At 50.4% G+C, this 17,806-nt stretch overlaps 1 protein-coding gene across 1 annotated transcript; it reads right to left on the reverse strand.

Moving 5' to 3' along the window:
• Positions 1-809: 809 nt before the first annotated feature.
• Positions 810-16,454, reverse strand: LOC142502493 (uncharacterized). Its single transcript, XM_075613572.1, has 7 exons — positions 16,297-16,454; positions 12,997-13,137; positions 12,391-12,465; positions 4,520-4,660; positions 3,912-3,986; positions 1,764-1,904; positions 810-1,237 (listed from the first exon to the last, which is right to left on the reverse strand). The coding sequence occupies exons 1-7, from the start codon at positions 16,388-16,390 to the stop codon at positions 951-953; spliced, it is 954 nt and encodes a 317-aa protein (XP_075469687.1). The 5' UTR covers positions 16,391-16,454; the 3' UTR covers positions 810-950.
• Between the last annotated feature and the right edge of the window lie 1,352 nt (positions 16,455-17,806).

A 17,806-nucleotide genomic window follows, 5' to 3' on the forward strand; every position in this document is an offset into this window, starting at 1 on the left:
GCTGCAGCCCCCCACCTCCCCATACTGCAGCCCCCCACCTCCCCATGCTGCAGCCCCCCACCTCCCCATGCTGCAGCCCCCCACCTCCCCATGCTGCAGCCCCCCACCTCCCCATGCTGCAGCCCCCCACCTCCCCATGCTGCAGCCCGGCGGTCACTGTCTGCAATACTTTTCCCTCCTGTCGGCGCCTGGATCCAACTTCAGCCTGACCGGAGGGAGGAGCTGCAGACGCCGGACTGGCGCAGGACCGCTTCCCGAGAGAGTGTGTGTTGGAGTGAATGAGAGAGGGGCGTCTCTTATCTTCTCTGGAGCGGTGGTCCTCCTGCATAATTGCGTTGTCATGGCGACGCAATGCCACAAGGCGCAACGTTGCCACGAGGCCGCGATGCTGCAGGAGGAGGGCCGCTCTTGAAGGAATCGCCCGGGCCGCTATGTACCTGCAATCCGCCCGAGAAGAGCGTCAAAATTAGAAGTTTAAAATGGCATCACTCTAACTTCTAATAATCTGCACCAGGTGTAACTAAGTTCCTACGAGCGCCAAAACTGCGCTGAAAACTGCATGATATAGATGCACAATGAAGCCTGATTCACCTGTACGTAGATCACACGGTGTTTACCACCTGGCTGTGATGCGCAGCCTTTGTGAACAATCAGTGTTCTATGTTAGGAAGATATGGTCACTCTGTGTTCATCTCCCACTCTTGGACATGGAGATGTCACGGTTTGGGGGCTCTTGGGTACCATTTTTAGCTGTTGGTTCCTGTATCACTTTTAGGTTCCTAACTCCTCATTGTTCACTACCCAACAAATGGCTCATACTGGTTTATTCATGTATTAACCCAAGCCACTGCCCACACTGCCACATCTTCTTATCTTCTGCTCTTGGTCAAACAGAAACCACTTGATCAATCTTCATCTCCAAATACAGAGGCCCAGAGCAAGTTGCAGGCTTAGGGGAAATAGTCAGGTCCTACATCAGGGGGGAAATTGTCAGGTCCTACATCAGGGGGGAAATTATCAGGTCCTATATCAGGGGGGAAATTGCGTCCCTCCGGAGGAAATTCTGGAATGGGATAGTCTGGAGGAGGTATCTCAAGTGGAACCCAAATTGGGGGTAAAATTTGTGGTTTTGGTTTAGGATTAAGGGTGTAAGGCTCAGGGGGGTCTATGAAAGGTTTGGGGGGTCCAGGAGGTCTGAATGGGCGAGGAGGATTAAAAGGAAGGGGGAATGGATGTTCTAGAAGAGAAGACCAAAAAAGGTTAATATTAATAAATATGATACATTTTCTGGATGGAGCATAATGTTCACAGAAACTAAGATATACTCATAACTATGCAATCCCACATAATCAGCCTAAATATAACTTTAAAGTATCTAACTGTACAAGTGGGTTCTTTACATTAATCTAACCATGCTTAAAGCAAATATTTGACTGTTCTCATTGTTTGGGAAATTAAGTAGAAAATTGATTTCTTAGGGATGTCAGACTGAGGGAGTATTTCTAAATCAAGGGCTTTCTTTACCCTTAGCCCATCTTGTCCTTATTAGCCAATAAAGATAAAGGGGAGTGATAGAGGGGTGCTCTGCCCGCGCAAACTCTTGTACACACAGTGACATCAGAAATAAGGGAGCAGCCAGAGGAAATCAATCCCCATCTTTCTCTTTCCCCCTCTCCAGCAAAAGCCCTGTTTCTCAGTCATTCAAAAATTGCTGCATATGAATGGTCCCCTGACACGGCTGTCCCACATCAGCCAACTCTTACCTTTCCTGATCGGCACACATGTCTTTGTGCAGCCATTGCTACAGCACATCTCGTTCCAACCACACTCATTGTGGCCTTGGCATTGATTCTCATGTTTCATTAGGCAGCGAATGACTCCCTCTGGGATAGGGGGGCAGGACCCTGAATAAAGGAAAACATTGTGGTGACACAGTAATTCCTCAAATGACCCCTTATTCCAGGGGTGCTTAACTCCAGTCTTTAACCCCCCCTCCACTCCCCCAAACAGGTTTCAGGATATCCCAGCTTCAGCACGTGGTTCAATCAGAGGCTCAGTCGAAGACAGTCGACTACCTGTGCTAAAGCAGGGACTGATTGAGCCACCTGTGCTGGTGCAGGGATATCCTGGAAACCTGACCTGTTGATGGCCCTTGAGGACTGGAGTTGGCCTCCTCTGGTGTGAGTTTTTCCAGCATGGATGGGGTCTTCTGAGTAAATACCGTATGACCCTTAATGGCTGGAAAGCGTAGTTAGAAATAAGTCCTATTGCCCGTTAGTTAGATCATTCTACCTAGAAAACACCGTCCTTGCAGATATATTCACAGGCGTCTATAGTAACCCTTCTCCTTTGCATGAAATGCCCCAGACAGGGTATGTCAGGTTTGTATCAGGGTAATTTGGAGAACAACTAGATCATTTTAATCTTGCGCCAATCTATCAGGATACACAAATTTTGCCAGAATGCACCAGTTTGCAATTTGACCGTGTCATTAGGAGCAGGTACGGATTGCCCTATAGGGTAATCGGGGTTGCCCTGGGGGGGGGGGGGGGGAGGGGTGCTGCGGCTCCCCACCTCCCCATACTGCAGCCCCCCACCTCCCCATACTGCAGCCCCCCACCTCCCATGCTGCAGCCCCCCACCTCCCCACCTCCCCATGCTGCAGCCCCCCACCTCCCCACCTCCCCATGCTGCAGCCCCCCACCTCCCCATGCTGCAGCCCCCCACCTCCCCATGCTGCAGCCCCCCACCTCCCCATACTGCAACCCCCCACCTCCCCATGCTGCAGCCCCCCACCTCCCCATGCTGCAGCCCCCCACCTCCCCATGCTGCAGCCCGGCGGTCACTGTCTGCAATACTCTTCCCTCCTGTCGGCGCCTGGATCCAACTTCAGGCCGACCGGAGGAAGGAGCTGCAGACGCCTGACTGGCACTTCCAGAGAGAGTGTGTTGGAGTGAATGAGAGAGGGGCGTCTCTGTCCTTCTCTGGAGCGGCCCTCCTCCTGCAGCGTTGTCATGGCGATGCCGCAATGCCACAAGGCGCCACGTTGCCATGACAACTGGGCGTCCCACGAGGCCGCGATGCTGCAGGAGGAGGGCCGCACTTGAAGGAATCGCCCGGGCCGCTATGTACCTGCAATCCGCCCCTTAGACGGCCCGTCGAATATGAGAAGTTTAAAATGGCATCACTCTAACTTCTAATACTTTGCACCAGGTGTAACTAAGTTCCTACGAGCGCCAAAACTGCGCTGAAAACTGCATAATATAGATGCACAATGAAGCCTGATTCACCTGTACGTAGATCACACGGTGTTTACCACCTGGCTGTGATGTGCAGCCTTTGTTAACCATCAGTGTTCTATGTTAAGAAGATATGGTCACTCTGCGTTCATCTCCCACTCTTGGACATGGAGATGTCACGGTTTGGGGGTTCTTGGGTACCATTTTTAGCTGTTGGTTCCTGTATCACTTTTAGGTTCCTAATTCCTCATTGTTCACTACCCAACAAATGACTGATACTGGTTTATTTATGTATTAACCCAAACCACTGCCCACACTCCTACGTCTTCTTATCTTCCGCTCTTGGTCAAACAGAATCCACTTGATCAATTTCATCTCCAAATACAGAGGCCCAGAGCAAGTTGCAGGCTTAGGGGAAATTATCAGGTCCTACATCAGGGGGGAAATTATCAGGTCCTACATCAGGGGGGAAATTGTCAGGTCCTATATCAGGGGGGAAGTTATCAGGTCCTACATCAGGGGGGAAATTATCAGGTCCTACATCAGGGGGGAAATTCATTTCTTCATGAGGAAATTCTGGAATGGGATAGTCTGGAGGAGGTATCTCAAGTGGAACCCAAATTGGGGGTAAAAAAGGCTGGGTAGGTTTAGGATTAAAGGGGAAATACTTACGGGGGTCTATGATGGGGTTGGGGGGTCCAGGAGGTTTGTAAGGAGGAGGAGGATTAGGAGGGAAAATCGGATGTTCTAGAAGAGAAGACCAAAAAAGGTTAATATTAATACATATGATACATTTTCTGGATGGCGCATAAAGTTCACAGAAACAAAGATATACTCATAACTATGCAATCCCACATATTCGGCCTAAATATAACTTTTGTAAAGAATGTAACTGTACTATTGGGTTCCTTACATGAATCTAACCATGCTTAAAGCAAATATTTGTCTGTTCTCGTTGTTTGGGAAATTAAGTACAAAATGGATTTCTTAGGGATGTCAGACTGAGGGAGTGTTTCTAAATCAAGGGCTTTCTTTACCCTTAGCCCATCTTGTCCTTATTAGAGAGGCAATAAAGATAAAGGGGAGTGACAGGGGGGTGCTCTGCCTGTGCAAACTCTTGTACACACAATGACATCAGACATAAGGGAGCAGCCAGAGGAAATCAAACCCCATCTTTCTCTTTCCCTCTCTCCAGAAAAAGCCCTGTTTCTCAGTCTTTCAAATAATGCTGCACATGAATAGTCCCCTGACACGGCTGTCCCACATCAGCCAACTCTTACCTTTCCTGATCGTCACACATGTCTTTGTGCAGCCATTGCTACAGCACATCTGGTTCCAACCACAATCATTGTGGCCTTGGCATTGATCCCCGTGTTTCATCAAGCAGCGAATGGCTCCCGTTGGGATAGGGGGGCAGGACCCTGAGTAAAGGAAAAACATTGTGGTGACACAGTAAGTAATTCCTCAAATTACCCATTATTCTTGGGGTGCCCAACTTAAGTCTTTAAGCCCCCCCCCCCCCCAATAGGTTTCAGGATATCCCAGCTTCAGCAAGGAGGGAAAAAAACGAAGCACTTGTTCAATATCCCAGCTTCAGCACAGGTGGCTAAATCTGAGGCTCAGTCAAAGAGAGTCACCTGTGCTGAAGCAGGAAGTGATTGAGCCACCTGTGCTAGTGCAGGGATATCCTGGAAACCTGACCTGTTGGTGGCCCTTGAGGACTGGAGTTGGCCTCCCCTGGTGTGAGTTTTTCCAGCATGGATGGGGTCTTCTGAGTAAATACCGTATCACCCTTAATGGCTGGAAAGCGTAGTTAGAAATAAGTCCTATTGCCCGTTAGTTAGATCATTCTACCTAGAAAACACCGTCCTTGCAGATATATTCACAGGCGTCTATAGTAACCCTTCTCCTTTGCATGAAATGCCCCAGACAGGGTATGTCAGGTTTGTATCAGGGTAATTTGGAGAACAACTAGATCATTTTAATCTTGCGCCAATCTATCAGGATACACGAATTTTGCCAGAATGCACCAGTTTGCAATTTGACCGTGTCATTAGGAGCAGGTACGGATTGCCCTATAGGGCGATCGGGGTTGCCCTGGGGGGAGGAGAGGGGGGTGCTGCGGCTCCCCACCACCCCATACTGCAACCCCCCACCTCCCCATGCTGCAGCCCCCCACCTCCCCATGCTGCAGCCCCCCACCTCCCCACCTCCCCATGCTGCAGCCCCCCACCTCCCCATGCTGCAGCCCGGCGGTCACTGTCTGCAATACTCTTCCCTCCTGTCGGCGCCTGGATCCAACTTCCGGCCGACCGGAGCAAGGAGCTGCAGACGCCTGACTGGCACTTCCAGAGAGAGTGTGTTGGAGTGAATGAGAGAGGGGCGTCTCTGTCCTTCTCTGGAGCGGCCCTCCTCCTGCAGCGTTGTCATGGCGATGCCGCAATGCCACAAGGCGCCACGTTGCCATAAGAACTGGGCGTCCCACGAGGACGCGGTGCTGCAGGAGGAGGGCCGCTCTTGAAGGAATCGCCCGGGTCGCTATGTACCTGCAATCCGCCCCTTAGACGGACCGTCAAAAATGAGAAGTTTAAAATGGCATCACTCTAACTTCTAATACTTTGCACCAGGTGTAACTAAGTTCCTCTTAGGGTTCAGTGCAGGCTTTGGCTGGATCCCGCCCTTACCTGGCTGCTGTGGAAAATTTGATCACTGGCAACCTGCTATAGTGGCTGCACCTGTTCCAGGGCTTAAATAGCAGCCAGTGACTCCCCGTCCCTGCCCGAGCATTGTATACGTTTAGTGTTCCTGGCCACACTGGGCTCTAGTGCCTGATCCTTCCATGTGGCTTGTCTGGTGCTTGCTTTTCCCTGTGGCTTCCCTGCTCCTGAGCCTTCCATGTGGCTTCCCTGTACATTTGATTTCCCTGTTGCTGACCCCGGACCGTGACCCCGACCTCGCTGCCTTCTACCTGCACTGATCTCTGCCTGTCTCCTGGACCAGCCTTGACCCCTGCTTCCATACCAACTACGGATACTCTTACAGGACTCTGTCCCGGGGCCCTGGTCGGTTTATTTGCATCCCTACCTCAGCCCGGCAGGTCCGCTTCCTGATTGGAGACGAGAACCGTCACATAATGCTCGGACCACATATGGACCCCGCTGAGGTAGGGAAGGTGCTGTCTCTATGGGGCCAAATCCTGGATAGGCACTCGACCTCCTGAATACGTGGGACACTGTAATCGCTTCCATCACCTCCAGCTTGCAAATCCTTGACAACCATCCTCTTCTTCCAACCCCAGCTGATTCTTTGTTGGCACCTACCCCCGCCCCCCCCGCCCCCCCAACCCCCGCTTCAGCAAGCTAACCTTGCATTCCAGGAGTCAAAAGATGAATTCTCCACCACTCCTGTTTCAAGGTCAAGTATACCTCTCACTATTTCCTCGGCAGTAAGGGCTGTAACCAGGGCCGCCAACAGGGGGGGTCTGCCAGGGCTGGTGTACCGGGCCCGCTGGCTGGGGGGAGCCCCGCTGAACTGCGCTGCAAATGTCCCCCGACCTCTGGCCAGGCCCTGTTGCCGGTTGCAGCTGGGCCCCCAGTCCCCCTGCCCCCGATCCCCACGGCTGCTGCCCAGGCGGGAGGAAGGCGGTTGTAGATGGAACCGGGGAGGTGGAGCGAGTCCGGCAGTTGGCGCGCGCGGGACTTCCCGCTTGCCTCGTGCACTTCCCTCCTCGATCGGGGAGGTGGGTCCAATGTGGCCATGCGGCAGGTGCGGTTCCATCCCGGCGCTCCCCCAGTTACTGCTGCCACCCACTGGTGGCTGGTTGAGCGAGGGGAGGTGGGGATGTTGGGGGAGACGGGTGCGGTGGTCCCATGGCCTTGGTGCCACTGCCCCTGCCCCCCTCTACATCCACTGCCCCCTTCTGCATCCACTACCCCCCCTCCTGACACCATCCCAAAGGTAAGTCTGCATTTTATACGTATTGGGGAGGTGGGGGTATTTTGTATACGTATTGGGGAGGTGGGGGTATTTTGTATATGTATTGGGGTGGTTGGTGTCTTTTTAAAATGTGGTGGGGGTCTTTTTAAAATGTATTGGGGCCACCTACGCATGCAGTCAACGCATGCTGTCACCCATGGGCAGGCAGTCACCCACCCAGTCACCGAGTCAGTCACCCACTCAGTCACCCACTCAGTCACCGAGTCAGTCACCCACTCAGTCAATCCGTCACCCAGCCAGTCACCCAGCCAGTCACCCAGCCAGTCAGTAAGACAGTCACCCGCTTGCATATTAACAATAACAAGAAAACAGTTAAGTAAAAGTTGCGCTAAAAAAAAAATAAGTGTGTGAGAGACCTATCGTTAATGCTAAAACTCCTGCTTTAAAATCAAGTTTCTTTGATTCGCCTGCAATGTCTGAGGTCTCTTTGACTGTTTCTAAGGCTCTTGCCATAAAGTTTCCCATAGTATCTGGTATACCTACTGTGTATTCTCAGACACCCCCTTCCGTGACAAGCAGAGCCTTCACCAATGTCCCCACATGGTTAAATATACCTAGTTCAGATTTTTCCAAGACAAGTACCCCTACTGCTGGGTTCCATGCAATGCTGGATAACTCCATCTTTGTTTCTAAGGTTCTTGCCATAAAATTCCCCACAGGATTTGGTATACCTATTGTTGTTTCCCAGACTCCCACTTCAGAGATAAGCGTAACTTTGTCTAATTCATGTGCAGCACCTAGTCTAGTCCTTGCTGATTCTCAGGCACTCACTTCAGGGACCAGCGTATCTTTCTCTTCTGCCTCTGCAGTAACTAGTATAACCACTCTCAGGGCCCCAGCAGGGCGGGTCTGCCGGGGTTGGCATCCTGGGCCCAAGTGAGTCATAAAAAAAAGTGTTAGAAAAAAAAAATGCTGGCGCTCCCTATGCGCATGCGCAGAGGTCTTGGCGCGCATGCGCAGGGAAGCAGGGTGTCCGGCCTGCTGCCTGTGGGCCGGCTACACCCCGCTCCCAATGTGGGATGGAGGGGAAGTGCCATGGCAAGCCCGCGCCCGCCAACCCAGCTCCCCCCGCGCCAGCCTCCTGCCCCGGGCAGCAGCAGTGGGGACATGGGGCCGGGGAGGGAGATGCTCCCACGGGAATTAGCCTGCCAGTCGGCCCCCTCGCCTAGCTCTCATGCTCCCCCCCAAATCCCCGAGCCTACCTCACGCAGCCGTGGGGATCGGGGGCAGGGGGGGAAGCGAGGCATTAAACAATGGACGAAGTGTCTTGAGGGCAGGGAAGCAGGAAGCAGCATCCACCAGGTCAAGGTCAGTAAACTCACCCACCCAGTCACTCACCCATCCACCAAGGCAGTCAGTCACTCACTCACACACCCAGGCAGTCACTCACCCATCCACCAAGGCAGTCAGTCACACACCCAGGCAGTCACTCACACCCACCCAGGCAGTCACTAACCCACCCAGGCAGTCACCCACCAACCCAGGCAGTCACTCACACCCACCCAGGCAGTCACTAACCCACCCAGGCAGTCACTCACACCCACCCAGGCAGTCACTCACCCACCCAGGCAGTCATCCACCCAGGCAGTCAAGGCAGTCAGTCACACACACAGGCAGGCACTCACACCCACCCACCCAGGCAGTCACTAACCCACCCAGGCAGTCACCCACCAACCCAGGCAGTCACTCAAGGCAGTCACCCACCCAGGCAGTCACTCACCCACCCAGTCACTCACCCATCCACCAAGGCAGTCAGTCAATCACTCACACACCCAGGCAGTCACTCACACCCACCCAGGCAGTCACTAACCCACCCAGGCAGTCACTCACTCACCCACCCAGGCAGTCACCCAACCAGGCAGTCAAAAGGCAGTCACCCCCAGTCACCCACCCATCTAGTCACCCACCAGGTCACCCACTCATCTAGTCATCCACCCAGTGACAGTCACCCAGTGAGTCAGTCAGTCAAAGGCAGGCAGTCACCCAGGCAGGCAGGGAGTCACCCACCCAGGCAGGCAGTCACCCACCCAGGCAGGCAGTCACCCAGGCAGACAGTCACCCCGGCAGGCAGTCACCCAGGCAGGCAGGCAGTCACCCACCCAGGCAGTCACCCACCCAGGCAGTCACCCACCCAGGCAGACAGGCAGTCACCCAGGCAGCCAGTCACCCACCAAGGCAGTCAGTCACCCACCCAGGTAGTCAGTCACCCACCCAGGCAGGTACCCACCTAGGCAGCCAGTCAGTCACTCACCCACCCAGGCAGTCAGTAACCCACCCAGGCAGTCAGTAAAGGCAGTCACCCACCCAGTCAGTCACCCAGGCAGGCAGTCACTCACCCAGGCAGTCACTTACCCACCCAGGCAATCACCCACCCAGGCAGTCACCCACCCACCCAGGCAGTCACTTACCCACCCAGGCAGTCAGTAACCCACCAAGGCAGTCAGTCACCCACCCTGGCAGTCACCCACACAGACAGTCAGTCACCAACCCACCCAGTCACCCACCCAGGCAGTCAGTAACCCACCCTGGCAGTCAATCACCCACCCTGGCAGTCAATCACCCACCCAGGCAGGCACCCACTCTGGCAGTCAGTCATCCACCCGCCCACCCTGGCAGTCAGTCACCCACCCAGGCAGTCAGTCACCCATGAGTTAATCCGTACTGATCCAAGCTCTCCCACTTTAATATCAGGTTAAATTCCCACTGGTCTCTGTGCAGTGCCTGATGCGCCCTCTCCTGATTTCGTGGGGCCATCTTCAAAGACTGAAGCACTCCTCTTGGACTTCCTCGCCTTGCCTGAAGTGCCCCGTCCCTGCTTCTTGTGCTACCACTGAGGGCACGGGCATGCTTCTCTCCACTCGCTCTACGGTGTCTACCGCTTCCTCTGCGGACACCACGGAATCTGAACTTGATGCTTTCCACAGCCCATTTGCCCAGGGGTGCTGACCTCCTACTGATTGCCATACCACGGCAGAAAGCTACTTATTCACCCCAACGGTCACAAATATATCGCTAGTGACAAGTGAACTGTATCAGTGCCTTTCTGTGAGTCCCCCCGGCCTCTCTCCTTGCTGCCCTGTGAACGGATTCCACCTCGAGCAAAACATTCTCATGAACGTCCACGTGCCAATCTGAGTAATACAATTACTCTTCCAGAATGTTTCTCTGCTGCATCAGTCGATGCTTCTTGCCTTGTACTCTGGGACTATTGCTAAAAGCCTTGCATGCGTTTTGCAGCCTTCTGACAGGCTTATTCAGCCTGTTCCGGACTCCCCAGTTTTGTTACAGCTCTGCATGTCCAAGTCTTTCTATGATGCATTCTGCGTGTCAAGACTCGCAGCACCACTGCTTTCTCTTCTAAAGATGGTACTCGCTAACAAATGGCGTTGCCGCAGGTTTACTGCCTGTCCAAGACAGTTCGGAAATAATTCAAAGTCGCCAAAATCACAGAGTGAGACAGGTTCTGATCGCCCGGAGGTCTCTCCAGAAGGGGGGGATACTGTGAGGGTTTCAATCCAGGCTTTGGCTGGAACCCACCCTTACCTGGCTGCTGTGGACATTTTGATCACTGGCAGCCTGATATATTGGCTACAGTTATCCAAGGAAACCGTCTGACCTCTCTAGGAGGACTCCTACTGCTGTCCAGCTAGATGAGAAAATAATGAAGCAGGAAATAGCCTCCTGGAGATACGGGGTAAAAACCACTTGCAGACCCGCTTCCCATGTGGGGCCAGCGGCCGCAAAAACAGCAGCCCACGGAGAGAGCTCACGCAGCTCACAATGCTCCGTCCCGTCAGTTGCTCTCGGCCGTGTGTTCCCTGAAGGGGTGGGTGACGCACTTCCTGCGCGACGGCGATCCAATAATAGATAGAGATGGGGATGATCGATGTCAGCGCTGCTTCTCGGGGAGAAAGGGCGAACTCGCCCGAAACGCGTGGGAGGAGGTTTTTTGTTATGTTCTTTAGTATCCGTTTTATGTAGCCTTAATAAATTGATTTTTACTTTACCGGGTGAGTCTGTCATCTTACGAAGCAGCACTGACCGATCATCCCCATCTCTATCTTGATATATTGGCTACACCTGTTCCAGGGCATAAATAGCAGCCAGTGACTCCCAGTCCCTCCCCCTCCCCCCCCCGGGCATTGTATACGTTAAGTTGTGTTCCTGGGCACCCTGGGCTCTAGTTCCTGAGCCCTCCGTGTGGATTGCCTGTTGCTGTGGCTTGCTTTTCACTGTGGCTTCCCTGTTCCTGAGCCTTCCGTGTTTCTTGCCTAATGCCGTGGCATGCCTATACCTGTGGCTTCCCTGTACATTGGATTTTCCTGTTGCGGACCCCGACCTCGCTGCCTTCCACCTGCACTGATCTCTGCCTGTCTCTTGGACATTGCAACTCTGCCACTAGCCCTGACCCCTGCTTCCAGACCAACTACGGATACTCTTACAGGACTCTGTCCAGGGCCCTGGTCGGTTTATTTCCATCACTGCCTCAGCCATGTGGGTCTGCTTCCTGATCGGAGACAAGCACCGTCACACTTCCTACATGCGCCAAAACTGCATGATAAAGATGCACAATGAAGCCTGATTCACCTGTACGTAGATCACACGGTGTTTGCCACCTGGCTGTGATGCGCAGCCTTTGTGAACCATCAGTGCTCTATGTTAGGAAGATATGGTCACTCTGCGTTCATCTCCCACTCTTGGACATGGAGATGCCCCGGTTTGGGGGTTCTTGGGTACCATTTTTAGCTGTTGGTTCCTGTATCATTTTTAGGTTCCTAACTCCTCATTGTTCACTACCCAACAAATGACTCATACTGGTTTATTAATGTATTAACCCAAGCCACTGCCCACACTCCTACGTCTTCTTATCTTCCGCTCTTGGTCAAACAGAATCCACTTGATCAATCTTCATCTCCAAATACAGAGGCCCAGAGCAAGTTGCAGGCTTAGGGGAAATTACCAGGTCCTACATCAGGGGGGAAATTACCAGGTCCTACATCAGGGGGGAAATTACCAGGTCCTACATCAGGGGGGAAATTGAGTTCCTTATGAGGAAATTCTGGAATGGGATAGTCTGGAGGAGGTAACTCAAGTGGAACCCAAATTGGGGGTAAAAAAGGCTGTGTAGGTTTAGGATTAAGGGGGTAAGGCTTACGGGGGTCTATGATGGGTTTGGGGGGTCCAGGAGGTTTGAACGGGCGAGGAGGATTTGGAGGGAAAATCGGTTGTTCTAGGAGAGAAGACCAAAAAAGGTTAATATTAATACATATGATACATTTTCTGGATGGCGCATAAAGATCACAGAAACGAAGATATACTCATAACTATGCAATCCCACATATTCGGCCAAAATATAACTTTTGTAAAGAATGTAACTGTTCTATTGGGTTCCTTACATGAATCTAACCATACGTAAAGCAAATATTTGACTGTTCTCGTTGTTTGGGAAATTAAGTAGAAAATGGATTTCTTAGGGATGTCAGACTGAGGGAGTGTTTCTAAATCAAGGGCTTTCTTTACCCTTAGCCCATCTTGTCCTTATTAGAGAGCCAATAAAGATAAAGGGGAGTGACAGCGGGGTGCTCTGCCTGTGCAAACTCTTGAATATAGTGACATCAGACATAAGGGAGCAGCCAGAGGAAATCAAACCCCATCTTTCTCTTTCCCCCTCTCCATCAAAAGCCCTGTTTCTCAGTCTTTCAAATAATGCTGCACATGAATGGTCCCCTGACACGGCTGTCCCACATCAGCCAACTCTTACCTTTCCTGATCGGCACACACATGTTTGTGCAGCCATTGCTACAGCACATCTCGTTCCAACCACAGTCATTGTGGCCTTGGCATTCATCCTTTTGATTTATCAGGCAGCGATCGACTTCCTCTGAGATTGGGGGGCAGGACCCTGAGTAAAAGGAAAAACATTGTAGCGACACAGTAAGTAATTCGTCAAATGACCCCTTATTACAGGGGTGCTCAACTCCAGTCTTTAAGCCCCCCCAACAGGCCACGCTTTCAGGATATCCCAGTTTCAGCACGGGTGGCTCAATCAGAGGCTCAGTCGAAGACCTGTGCTGAAGCAGGGACTGATTGAGCCACCTGTGCTGAAGCAGGTATATTCTGAAAACCTAACCTGTTGGAGGGGAGGGGGGCTTGAGGACTGGAGTTGAGCACCCCTGCCTTTTATTCTATATACCTGAAGACATATTACTACATTTAACACCTTGTACTATCTGGCTGAAGTCTCCCCTAGCAAGGAGACGATACCTTTCAAGCACATTGAATAAGGAGCTATATCAAGGGGTTCTTAAAGGTTTCCGTATTACCGGCCATTGTCAGGTGAGGCAGCGTCCTGTGTCCCCAGGGAGCTCAGGACGCGATGTGCAGTGCATAGCAATGGAAGAGGAGTGGGTCCAACTCTACCGGGTTAAAGGACCACCGCTGTCACGTGACCGCGCGGTGCCGCACTGCTGTCTTAACGCATGGGCACATTCAAATCTCCCGACTTGTAGCGGAGAGTTGGCAGGGCCCCGTGCACGGCTTTGCCCGGGGGCCTATAATGCTGTTAAGACGGCCCTGCCGCAGTGAGCGTGGCACTCTGGTGCCGCGTCCCCTCCGGCACTCAAAGGGTTAAAGGGCATCACCGGGAGCGCACTTTTGGCATAGGTCATATTGGGGGACCTGCACCTTTAAAGCGATTATCCACACACACAACGATGCATTTACCAGCCACCCCCTGCACCTGCACTTTGTCCCTGCAAATCCCCCAACATACCGCCTTTGATTGTAAGCTCTCCAAATTCCGAATGACAGGACAGGGAGAGGGAGGGGGGAGGGGGAGCTGGGCAGTCCCCCTAACAGGTCAGGTTTTTAAGATATCCCAGCTTCAGCACAGGTGGCTCAGAGGCTCAGTCGAAGACTGAGCCTCTGATTGAGCCACCTGTGCTGAAGCAGGGACTGATTGAGCCACCTGTGCTGAAGCAGGGACTGATTGAGCCACCTGTGCTGAAGCTGGGATATCCTAAAAACCTGACCTGTTGGGTGGGGCTTGAGGATTGGAGTTGAGCAGCCCTACCTTAGAGTATTGTAATATTATCCTTCACCTACAGTATACGGACGGACTTATGTATATCGTTATTTCTATAGCGCCCACAGCGTACTCAGCACTTAACAAAAGAGACAGCCCAGGGAATTATAATGCAATAATCGGAGCAAACAAAGTCAGAGACTGGGAAGTGAGATCCCTGCCCCGGAGAGCTTACAATCTAAATCTATATTGACCTGCCAAGACTACTCAAAAGCCTGTATTTAATATGCTCCAAAGCAGTCTTCCCTGTGCTGGAGAAGTGTCCGGCTCCATGTAAATAATTGGGAATAAAATCTTCACTAGCGCAGGGGAGCGGTGCCATTGCATATTCGCATATTGAATAGGAAGAAAGTACGATTAAATATGCAAGTCAATGCATACATGTGTGCAGTATGCATATCAATGAATGAATAGCTTCATCACATCAATATACAGTATATGCACATGGTTATTAAGTGACATGTAACAATGCGCCTATATATGTGTTTGAGTGCATTATTATATACATATATATGCATACCGAATAACTAACCAATGTGTCCAGATGTATTAATTGCATTCAGATCTTGTACTCCGTTCCTGCGGGAGGTCGATTTGATCTCACACTAGCAAAAAAGGGATGGTGTTCACTGGACATCACAAGAGCCAACAGTGGTCAAGCCCCCGTGAAGTCCAGTGAACATCATAGTTGGATGCCAGCAGTTACATAAATAATGCATACTCGTTCCGTTATTTCTGCATTCATTATATATATATATATATATATATATATATATATATATATATATATATACACACATATTTAAATTAATGTTTGTGTGTGTCACATATATATATATATAATCAAAAAATAAATAGATGATACCGTTCTGTGGCTAACGAAATGCTTTTATTTGTGCGAGCTTACGAGATACACTGATCTCTTCTTCCGGAGATGTTACAATGAATGAAGCAAGCAAAGAGTATACTTAAAAACAGTGTCTCTTGGAATGTTATCTGTGCTGGTACTTCCCCCGGTGTGGATGAGAATTATGGCTAGAGGTGTTAAATGGTTTCTGAAAGTAAGTGATGTAAGAGTGTGTGTGTATATCTGTGTGAATATAAATGAATGGAGAGCCCACAGTGTATACAGTGCTTTACAAAAGGGGTGTGTGGATGGGAGTTAGTATAAATGGTTTGGGTAGGTGTGGAAATGTGAGAGATTGTAGCATAACTAAAAGTGTGTGTGGATACTATGTGGTCCCTATTGGTGTATAGGGATGGAAAAACAAGGAGTATTTGTATGTGTAAGAGACAGCTGTGTGTGCATACATATAGCACAGAATGTACAGACATGGCCTTAAGCGCTCATCGGGAGAGAGTTCACTTGTGTCAGTAATGACTCATAAAAAAATATATATATATAGGCATTTATATACGGAATGCATGTGGAGACAATAGTTAATTAAATGTGTGTATATATATATTTATATATACACACAATCATTTATTATTTACATATAAATTCATACCAATTAACAAACCAATGTGTTTACAAGTCTGTGTTCATGCATTTCCATGTATAATTGTATGCATTATATATGTGTGTACGCGTCAAGTAACTAGCCAGTCTATACGTGTGTACTATTTATGTACATGCATAGCAGTGCAAAAACTTCCTTATTATGTAAATCTGGATACATTATGAATTTACCCAGGAGTGCGCAACTCCAGTCCTCACCCCCCCACCCCCCCAACAGGTCAGGTTATAAGGCTATCCCAGCTTCAGCACAGGTGGCTCAATCGAAGACTGGGCCGCTGAATGAGCCACCTGTGCTGAAACAGGGGCTGAAGCATGGACAGATTGAGCCACCTATGCTGCAGCAGTGATATCCTTAAAACCTGACCTGCTGGCTCGGGGGGGGGGGGGCTTGGGCACCCCTGAATTAACCAATCATTCCGTTCCTAACCAGACGCGTATGGAATCTTCACTCTTACCTGTTGGTTTTCCCAAAACAAACCCGGCGGCCGGCGTTAGGTCCGCGGCTACGCTAAGGAACAGCAGGAAACCCCACAGACTTGGTGCCCCCATGCTGCTGTTGAGGTGTCTACTTCTAAAGCTCCTCCAGCTGAGATAAATAGTCTCCCAAGAGCAGGAAATTAGGGAGTAGTCCATCAATTATAGGATTTCGTGACAGAGCCACCTCTCTCCTCTCCTATTGTGCAACGAGCAGAAAAACCAGGTGTGGTAAGAGGAGCTGTGAATGTTTCTGTAGGTAAGGAAGATATATATATATATGTGTGTGTGTGTGTATATGGAAGGCCATCATAAACCCTTGAAAGCCCCCCTGGAAGTGAAGGGATTAACCCGGTGGTTGCCAGGCAGCTTCACCAAAAATACTGGACACAATGGCGAAAGGTTCGATACGCTCCACACAAATACACCTCACGTCTCTCTGCTCCATGCTGTTTCCTCCTCTCCTTGGCCCCACCCCCAGGCTCCTGATTGGCTGCATTACCCAGCAGCAGCCAATAAGGATGGAGGAAACTGCCCAACCCCCTAGCAGCAGCCCTGCTCTGGGAAATCCTGCGACCCCCCCCAAGCCTAGGCAATCAGATGCTGCATTGCCAAGTTAGCCTTTCGTCATCATGAGATTGCAATCCAATCTCACATAGATAGGCTAGACACGTGAGAAACAGATGCACTGGGACAGGTCAAAAAGCTCAGCCGTTTAAGTGCCCAATTAATGTCAACTTGGTGTCACAAGGCCGAGACGCTGGTGATGTTCAGTGGACGATCTCATTTTGTTACAGTGAATAGGATCAGAATGGAGCAGAGGACTTCATCTTCCATCCCGACATTGGGTAGCTGCCGTCTCATTCCTTCACCAGATATCCCATGGCTGCGTTGTTGGTGTTAGAAAACCTTTGACGACGTAATCCTCAGGAAGCAGGTTTGCAGTTCAAATCGGAGGTCTTTATTTCTTCAATCAGCTCAGCGATTTAGCAAAGGACACAACACACTAAATACTTCTATTCAAGGCAGCAAGTATCTTAGAAGTCAGTGGCTTATGCCTGCGACAGCTACTTTTTATACCTTTAAATCAAAGATATACAGTAAATCACTGTCTCGGCTAACTCGCTTTTGCCAACTAAATTACGTACTTGGAAACATACTTGTTTTTCTGTTATTGTCGCCAAGTACCTTATTTTAAGAACATTAGGAACTTACAAGAAGTCTTATCACTAAAATGTGCGGGATGCTACCTGGTTTCAAGTTGTCCCTGATACCAATAACTTGGTATACTATTAGTTTCACACTGCCCACAAGATTCCTTATGGGAAAAACTATTTAAAACATCTTAACCTATTGAGTTGTGAATATATATATTTTTTTTATTTATTTATTTATAAAATGTGTTACCAGGAAGTAATACATTGAGAGTTACCGCTCGTTTTCAAGTATGTCCTGGGCATAGAGTTCTGATGACAAATAATACATGGTTAC

The sequence above is a fragment of the Ascaphus truei genome, chromosome 9 (assembly GCF_040206685.1).
Source record: "Ascaphus truei isolate aAscTru1 chromosome 9, aAscTru1.hap1, whole genome shotgun sequence".
NCBI lineage: Eukaryota > Metazoa > Chordata > Amphibia > Anura > Ascaphidae > Ascaphus > Ascaphus truei.

Coding starts and splice junctions, on each gene's coding strand:
- LOC142502493 (XM_075613572.1), bottom strand. CDS start 16,390: ATGGGGGCACCAAGTCTGTGGGGTTTCCTGCTGTTCCTTAGCGTAGCC. Junction 12,466..12,996: donor GTGTGTGCCGATCAGGAAAG/GTAAGAGTTGGC, acceptor CTTCTCTCCTAG/AACAACCGATTTTCCCTCCA. Junction 1,905..3,911: donor CAACCCCATCATAGACCCCC/GTAAGTATTTCC, acceptor TCCTTTATTCAG/GGTCCTGCCCCCCTATCCCA.